Source organism: Patiria miniata, unplaced genomic scaffold, assembly GCF_015706575.1.
Source record: "Patiria miniata isolate m_02_andy unplaced genomic scaffold, ASM1570657v1 HiC_scaffold_29, whole genome shotgun sequence".
NCBI lineage: Eukaryota > Metazoa > Echinodermata > Asteroidea > Valvatida > Asterinidae > Patiria > Patiria miniata.
In genome coordinates this window covers 7,365,010-7,374,625 of record NW_024037068.1, presented here as the reverse complement: position 1 = coordinate 7,374,625, position 9,616 = coordinate 7,365,010, and the positions used below count along the sequence as shown (strand labels likewise).

Below are 9,616 nucleotides of genomic sequence, written 5' to 3'. Positions count from 1 at the left end.
CATTTAATTTTTGAAATTCATTGCATTTTGTGGCAAAACGATGTATCTCAACTTCAATATTTTTTCCATAGCATTGTTATTGTAAAATGTTTGAGCTAAAGCATTTCATTTTGTGCAACAAGATATTTAACAACAACAGTAACAGTTTGCTTAGGACAATTCATGACATCTTACATGGAAGGAGAATGATCATTCAAACATATCATTTTCATCAAGGAGATGGGTATAGTGATGTTGGCGATTGTGGGATGAAATGGTGATGACAATTAAATGATAGGATCGATGGGAATGACTATGATAATGCTACAATGTTATTGAATTAACTATCATAGTAAATAAATTACACACAAAAAAACTTCAACGTCAAAGGAATCCCACACAATACCCTTCTGTTGCATGCTTCTACAACCCTTTGCTCAATTCATACATCATGGAGCTGCAGGGAAATTGGGTACTCATTTTATTCTTTTCAAGTTAAGATTGAACACATGTTTCGAAATCGGACAAATTATTATCAGCCAGAACAACTGAGTGGTCAATAACAAGACAATTCTTCTCAAAATCAACTGCTTGAGGTTTAACGTGCACAAGTCGAATTCCAAGTTTACCAAACAGTAGATTTTCAGTCGCGATATTATGTCAGGATTAAGTTGAAATATAGTGGCGTAGCCAGGGGGGGGGGGAGACCCCCATGAAACCTTGTCGCCCCCCCCCCCCTCCAGTCGCCCCCCCCCCACTGAGATTTAGAGTTTCTAAAAAAATTATCATTGATCTACATGACGCCCCCCATGAAATGTCCCAGCCCCCCAGCGCCCCCCCCCCCCCCGAGAAATTCCTGGCTACGCCACTGCTTCTACGGCAGACGTTAAAGAGCCTTAATTGGACCAGTGCCGGTTCTTTTTTTATCAAACCAATCCGGCGTGACAGTACAGAAACTAAATTGGGTCAGAGCCTTGCCGTTATGGCTTGTTGTACTAAGGGACCGTGACCATTCAGCCCTGGTATGAAAAGGCCCCCCCCCCCCCGGTACCTCGTCCGGTCCAGAGCCAGTCCGGTCTTCAGCCCAGTCTTGTCCGGTACATTGTCCTGTCTAACCAGAAGTTTTGAAGTCAGTCAGGCGCATCAATTTATTGCCCTTCAGAGAACGTCGAGAGCAGAACAATAGCAGATTTACCGGATTAAAGATAAAATCCTTCCAAACGCCTTTTTTAATTTACGGTCCCATTGTGCGCGAAGCCGCATGGCAGGGGTTTTGATCTGTGCCGACGGAAGTGTTCTATTGTTTCGCGCTGAGAGATGAAAACCACAAGCAGGTTTCTTCTGGGATATTATTACAGGTGTCAATACTTGCAAACAATAGACACCAGGATAGAGAATTCCTGATTAGCAACCGGACTGCTCCTGGGCCGGTATCTGGGACGGTACGAAAGGACTTCTTGGGAGGGGACGAGCTTACCGGAGGGCCCTTTTCATACCGGGGCTGAATGGTCAAGGTCCCTAAGAGGGCTGGGAATGGCGCCATTCAGCTAGGCTCTGTATCTTGCCACTGGGATATGTCGTATAATTACTCAGTTGTTTTCACTTCGAATAGCATTTAGGTCAAAAATGTTGCCTTTTTTAAACTTTGTATTGAATTTCATGCTCCTCAGACAAATCTGGACTTCAATTGTGACCCTGGCGTTGATCAGCTAGTGACTGATTATGGAATAAATATTTCAACGATCGACTGAGGGATTTGTACGTTGGCAAAACAGCTTAATGGTATAATTGAATTAGGCAAACATTTGTCCTTGAAGAATGCATCACTCCTTTTCATAGACCTATTAGTTTCATAGTTCTTTGCATTGATCTTTATGGAACATGCACATGTACATGTGGGTACATGTACCGGTTGTCACAACTACCCCAAAAAACGGCTAATAAATTTCGGGATTGATTTTCCCACCCGCAAACTTCGTAAACACTTCAAGAATTAAATGTCCAGAATTTTCTAAGGTTTCTACAAATTATTTAATATGTACAACTTCCTCTTCAGTATTTACATGTATTGTTTGGTATTTTCAGAATAATATGTATAGAACGAATAACACTAAATTAATTCGTGGGTGGAGTCTTTAAACTAGAAATAAGTTAATCAATTAGCAGAACTTAGATCTCACAATAAATCATACACTAAGCACTTCAACAATAATATAATAACTGGATAATTGATGGAACAATAAACTAATTCTCATTCACGAAAACTTAATGAAACGATATACGTTAGGGCCTATAGGAATTAGATAATTTATCGAATGATAACTTAATCCTAATCTAATAAATCTTAATAAGGCAACCTATAGTAACTTATTAATAAAATAAACAATGAATTATATTCAACTAAGCCGGCAATATATTAAATGGGCCCGCCTGAAATGTGGGAGTCTGTGATATCCTCACTTGAACTTGACCGTCGTTGTCCCAGCTATTATGCGCAACCTCTGTGTAGGTGTGTGGTTCTGTGGAGACCAGTAGCTCTGTCAGCGCTGTTAACTGTCCTGTCGAGAGGCCTGTCTGCCTCGCACGACGGACGGTCTCCTCACCAGATAGGGATAGGGCCTGTCGCAGACCTGTCTGTCTCGCATAGCCGGGACGGTCTGGGATGGCGTCTAGCAAGGCCAAGTTGCCATCTGTAATATTTAAGAGTTGATACACCCTTAAAGATCAAATTATAATCGATTGCCTGCCATTACTACGAAGAGCTTAGCATTATAATACATGTAATCACTTAATTAAGGCTAAATCAAGGTTGTGGGTACATTATATAAAATCAAGTACATGTACCTTATCAAGGAGCAATGATTAAACGATAACTGCCATTGAATTAACAGAGTAAGCCAAACACAAATTCTTTGAGAAAATAGTAAAAAAATGAGCTCAAACTTACGGTCTGCTGGCAGAGATGTCAGAATTAGCTCCAGGAGTCCACCGAAGGTTCAAGACCTGGTCATCGGCGGATCTATTAATTTTCATGCAAGCTTGCAATAATATTTTGCCATAATTTTGATGGCGATCGGCGTTGGAGCTCTTCTCCTTTTTCTGGGTTTTTCAAATCGCGCAGCTTTCGCGTCACATGACTTCATGTATCAGGCTAAACAAAGAACCTAAAAACGCCTTAACAACATAAAAGACCAGACCATAGCAACATGAATATTTACGAGCTAACATGCATTATTTATTAGTATTTACAATCTACATGCAAAAACGTATAGGACGACCCGGACAATACACACGGACTATACGGACACGAGATACTTCTAAATTACTGAAGCGTTCAGTGATCTTTTGCTAGGACAACGTCGACACCGGTACACCAAATGTAGGCTACTGTTCAAGGTCAGTACTTCACACGCACAGATCGAGGCCCGACTGCACGATGCATATAGTGATAACACGGTCGGCCAAAGTAAACAATCACTAATCTACGTGCAGCTGTTGGTGTTCTGGAATACTGCCAGGAGCCATCCTGGCTAGCACTAGCACGTACATGCTCTATGCAGAGGCCTACGTGTATTTTATCCACCAGGTCATCAAGAGTGCTTTCAGCTGATCGTGGTTATGGACTGATTAGCATAAATTCCCATTCAGCAATTCTTACACACTAGTTGGGGAAAGGCGAGCCGCATACAGAGTCAGAAGATTGTGGATCTTTCCAGAGTACTTCAAATTTTTCAGACGAATAAAGGAGCTAGGTATGTGTGTATCTGAAGCAACCAACTGCCATTTCGTGCAAAGCAACTAAAACATACTCACTACACATTTTGAAGTAACATGTTGACGTAAATTCTTTCACACTCGTACTTTATTTCAACCCCGTCATGTCCATGTACATATTTAATTGTATTCACGGACACAAAATTGCCAATTGTGGCTATATATGATGTGGTACTGGACCGATTGTGGCATTAAGTATTGGCCCGAAATCGGTCCAGTACTGGTTTTATTATGGTATCATGTACTGGCCCAGTTCCGCGCTGCTGTACAAGCCTTAAACGCTCAATGGCCAGCCAATTAAAAAGGTCAGCACCGGGCCAGTACATGTCAAACAGAACTGGCCCTTTTCTGGAACTATGCTGACCCAGTTCCGGATCAATGCCGTCTCAGTACTGGACCGATTCTGGCATAATGTATTGGCCCAGAATCTGTCCAGTACGCGTATTTTTTTTCCTAGGAGGGTTAGGGGCAATGTCATGAATAATTCAGTTTTTCCTTTGAATCATTGCAAGACTTAGGTTCTCGTTCTATTTTCCCCTTAATTTAAAATTATCTCAGTGATAAATTTGGAGGAGAAAAATAGCTGATGAAAATGAGCAGCGACGACGTGGATTCGAACCAGGGATCTTTGTATCCATAGCTCATCTCGCTATCCACTAGGCTACTGTGTGGTAGCTCGACGACAACCGTTCTTTAAAATGCTTTAATGTATTGTAACTAGTTGAGTAACTAACAACAATGCTGTTGATGTCATTGTCCGTTCTCATGGATAAACATGAATTATTCATGACATTGCCCCTAACCCTCCCAGGAATAATAATTACGCGTCCAGTACAGGTTTGATTCTGGTATCATGTACTGGCCCAGTTCTGCGCTGCTGTGCAAGCCTTAAAACGGGCCAATGACCAGCCAATTCAAAAAGCCAACATTTTTTTTGTCAGCAATGATTTAAGTAAATGTTTATAGAGTTCTTCTGACATCAATCCCACCAAATAAACCCGCTCAACAACCATTGCAATGCGCCGTAAAAATGCCCTTAAAATATGTAGTATGCATAATAATGATCAGTTTTGAAGAGCGCCCCCATTTGGAAGATGGGTACCAGCCCCCTCCCCCCGCCCCGCCTTTTATTTTCATATTACGGAGGTCAAGTGTCCGGAGAAAACAACATGTCTACGTTTCGGCGCGGATGTGCGTTTGCCCCCCCCTCCCACCCCCCACCGACATCAAAAGCTGGATACGCTGCTGCTTGAAATGTAAGCATCATTGACATGGCGGTTTTTGATTCAGTCATTCAACAACCTAAACCGCATGTTCAATTGTTCATGTTTGCCAAAAATGCCAAAAACTTGGCAATCTAGAAAGCATGATAACCACCAATTCGCAATAGTTACATATGATTTCATCAAGATAAACCATTGTCAAACCATTTGGTAAAACCACGGTAACTATCATTTTACTGTCAACACCATAATGCAACCATGGTATCATCGTTTCACAATCATTTCACATGTAAAAACCACGTGTTTTTGATACCATGGCTTTAATATCGAAATGCCATGGTAACCACAACATAACCATGGTTAGCATGGTGATACATATTGTTGGTACTTTATTACTTGGTACTTTAACCAAGTCATTTAAAAAAAATATGCATGAAGCAGCATTTATTTTAGGTACTGCCATCAAAACCATTGCATCCACTTAATGCCTTGGATATTTTCTCTCCCCCCCCCCGTCCCCCCCCCCAAAAAAAAGTCCAAAACAAATCTGACACACTGCAGTGAATGTTTTAAAATCTGTGTTGAAAATGTTTTGCAGAGTTGTAATCCGGTTGGAGCGTGACGTCCAAATGGCGCTTTCGTACTCATGGAAACCTCTGCACTCCATTCGTTACCTCATCCCCAGTTGTGTTTCCATCTTAAGAGCCGAGTATCCACATTGTAAGGCAGACCTTCTACCGGAACTTGCCAAGCATGAACTGAACCCTGCGCCTTGCTCGTACGGACTGGTCGAGCACCCAGACGACAAACGCGATGGAGAAACTCTGGTGGGTCATGTCCGATTTCTTCCAGTCACAAACCGACAGGGGGCGGTTTACGCCGAGGGCTTCTGCATTGATGTTGACAAGAGAAGTAAAGGCATCGGTGAATCGGGCACATTGAGAGCAGAGCATCTGGCGAGAGAGCAGGGATACAAAGAATTGTTCATAAGCATCTATCCTCATTTCAAAGAATTCTACCTCAAGCAATCTTGGTCCATCTTCAAGAAACCGCTACACACACTGGGAGCAAACCTGCTCCACACCAACACGTCGGTCAATGGTGGTCCGATATTTGTCAGTTGGCCAGGCAACACACTGTACCCAGGATGGGAGTGGGTGTATGAAGGGGGTGTAATGGCAACGGAGGCAGATTTAACAGGTGAATTCTCGGGCATTGTTATGGTAAAATAGCTTAAGAGATAACACGTTTGCACAAACATAGGCCCTGGAGGTTGGGGCGTTGAACTACACAGTTTGGTTCTCTTTGATGTTCATGCACCTTAAGGGGCACGCCGACAGCCAAACTCGAAAATTGCATTTTGAGAAAATTGAGTTTTAAGTTGGACACGTGCCTTTTTGGACACATGACTTTTTTTTTAATATGATGAATTTCTTGCACTTACATTGTGTTGCTAGATATTAAATATTTTAATGGCAAAATAGTGTATTTCAAATTACATGTAATTTCCATTACACAATATATATGGCAAAGCGTTTTATCCATAAGTTACATGATTTAATGTTACTACATTTGTATGGGAAAACGATGTATCTTGCATTTAATTATTGAAACTCATTGCATTTTGTGGCAAAACGATGTATCTCAACTTGAATATTTTTTTCCATAGCATTGATCTTGTCAAAAGTTTGAGCTAAAGCATTTCATTTTGTGCAACAAGATATTTAACAACAACAGTAACAGTTTGCTTAGGACAATTTATGACATCTTACATGGAAGGAGAATGATCATTCAAACAAATCACTTTCATCAAGGAGATAGGTATAATGATGTTGGTGATTGTAGTATGAAATGTTGATGACAATTACATGATTGGATCGATGGGAATGACTATGATAATGCTACAATGTTATTGAATTAACTATCATAGTGAATAAATTACACACACAAAACTTCAACGTCAAAGGAATCCCACACATTACCCTTCTGTTGCATGCTTCTACAACCCTTTGCGCAATTCATACATCATGGAGCTGCAGGAAAATTGGGTACTCATTTTGTTCTTGTCAAGTTAAAATTGAACACATTTTTTCGAAATCTGACCAATTATTATCAGCCAGAACAACTGAGTGGTCAATAACAAGACAATTCTTCTCAAAATCAACTGCTTGAGGTTTAACGTGCACAAGTTGAATTCCAAGTTTACCAAACAGTAGATTTTCAGCCGCGATATTATGTCAGGATTAGGTTGAAATATAGTGTAGACTAGCTTCCATCAGATATGTTGGACATAGTTTCAGAGGGATCTACATGGTGTGGGTAATACTCTTTTGTAAAAAAATAAAAAGTTCAACCAAAATGCTGCCCTTTCTATAAGTTTCAAGAAGGATATTGGCACAATAATTGTGCAGATGATTTGAAATGACTATTAAAAGAGTATTCCAAAGCAAGCTTGAATTGTCAGACTTGCGTCTAAGGGCCATGTGCATTCTAACGGCTTTCGGCAAACTTCAATTTGAAAGTTTAATATTAAGAATACATACATGTACTGAGTTTCTAGATAAACGAATTAAACTGAATAATTCTTTTATTTTTTTTGAAGCACTAAATAAAGTTTGTGTCCGACATATTCAACTGATTCCAGTAATAGGGGTATTTTGCCAAAAGTAAAATTAGCAATCGTAGGCATTCAAGGTTTCCTACATTTTCCTTAAAAATGTCGTCACCGACACCACGAAGTAACACTCATGTACATACAAGTAAAAACTAGCAATCGAAGAAAACGGCATCTCAAATTGAACGCCTTCTGAAACAACACTTTGCGTCAAAACTGCATAGTATCTTCAGTTGGGTTTCTCGTTGTGGACACTTTATGTATTGATGTTATTAAATTTGCTGTTTTTGACCCGTTTAAATATTAAAACAACAAGAAAAATAACAGAAAAAAGGTTGAGTGTTGGTTCGTAAAACCAAAAAAAAATCTGCGAAACTGTAAATTTTCGTTTTCACGAAGTAGCACGCTTCAATGTATTACAACACTATGTGAGCATGTTACTTCGCGGAAATGGGGGTCAGCGCGCGCGCTCAAACAAGGAGAGCGTTACTTCGTGAAAGCGTTTTTGCTCGCATTTGAGTAGAGTGCGCGCCATGCATTACAATGGTAAATTGAACTTGAGTGTTGCTTCGTGAAAACAAAAATTGTCACTTTCGCCATGGATAATAAGGGTATTTATTAAAGTAAAGCTCTATACGCCATCAGCTTGGGAGTTTGGTCAGTATCAAATCAGGGCATAAATGATTATAGTGCGCATGCGCAAGGTATACCACCCTAGAGTGGTAACAAGCATTTTGATGGACATTTTGAATAAAAAGGTGATAACACCCAAAAAGCTGCCACCGCTGCAATGCTATCACATATTTTCCAACCCTGGAGGTGTATACCTTGCCAAAAATCGATATAACGATTATTCCCCTCTTTTGATACCGGTTGTCAAAATTGTGGACCGAGGCTAATGGCCTACTTGAAGCGTTGAAACTTCCTGCAATGGTAGGCCTTGATGAATAATGTTTACAAATGAAAAATACTGAAAACCGAAAAAAAATATGGTTTAACACGTGCAGTGTTTCTTCGTGGTGTCGGTGATGAATTGATTCCACCATTCTCCAACTCTTTTCACCAAGCTCTGCTTAAAAGCCTGGGGTCATATTCAGGAAGTATTAGACCATATGCCTGTATTAAGGTCTACTTTAGTAATGTACGGACTTTGCTGTGGAAGAAAATGAATATTTGCTTGCATTACGGCAATAAATGACAAACAGGTAAGCATTTGTAAAAAAAACTTCAAAATTGACAAAGGCAGCATGATTCGATTCCAAGTAAACTTCACTAATGAAATGTTATTCTTGAAAACCCATATTGTTTAGACATAATCCAGACCATCTATCAAAAACCTAGTCATGCCCTTTGAATACAGGCTAAGCTTAACCTGTAAGCTAAAATGATGTAGCATCAGTCATGGCAGTTTAAATGTGTGTAACGAAGCGTAGGCCTAATCCTAACGCAAGTTTGACGTCTTCATTATACACAACGGAATCCAATCTGATCAAGGCTAGGCCCAACAAAATGCAACAAATGGCCTCTGATTGCTGTTGATAATTGATCTTCTTGTATCTACTGATTACTTTTGTGTTCTAAAGGTGTATATTTATGACTTATGCGTGTACCATATACATGTAGTATACTGAGCGGTACAAGAAATCTACCATCCCATCACTAATGATTATTATTTTAAAATTCCCTGGCGCAACCGATCAACAGTACTCCTAGACTTGACCCAAGTCGGGATTCTGTATGCCGCGCCGTTGATCATGGTCCGTGTTCCGTGTACATTGGGTATGTGGGTGCAACCCTGCAAAAACAATATATACACTAGTGCTAAATGCGCATACTTTAAAATTCATTGAAAAATACTCAAAACTCTCACAGAAAAATGATGATCAATGTGTCATCTTTCATTTTCTTTTCATTTTTTGGTGGGTTGACCATTGACTTTTCGAGATATTCTCACCCAAAGAAGACGACCCCTATTTTCCCCAAAGCGGATAAGTAGCCATCTTGAAAAACGATCCCTCCACAACGA

At 40.2% G+C, this 9,616-nt stretch overlaps 1 protein-coding gene across 2 annotated transcripts; it reads left to right on the top strand.

Annotated features, from left to right (window-relative positions):
- The first annotated feature begins 3,224 nt into the window (after positions 1-3,224).
- LOC119735833 lies at positions 3,225-7,308 on the top strand. Of its 2 annotated transcripts, none has more exons than XM_038209771.1 (2): positions 3,225-3,731; positions 5,575-7,308. In XM_038209771.1, the coding sequence occupies exon 2, from the start codon at positions 5,606-5,608 to the stop codon at positions 6,206-6,208; it is 603 nt and encodes a 200-aa protein (XP_038065699.1). In that variant the 5' UTR covers positions 3,225-3,731; positions 5,575-5,605; the 3' UTR covers positions 6,209-7,308. The 2 variants fall into 2 exon arrangements, with proteins under 2 accessions (XP_038065699.1, XP_038065698.1); XM_038209770.1 differs by having other exon boundaries at positions 3,226-3,718; positions 5,571-7,308.
- The last annotated feature ends 2,308 nt before the right edge of the window (positions 7,309-9,616 follow it).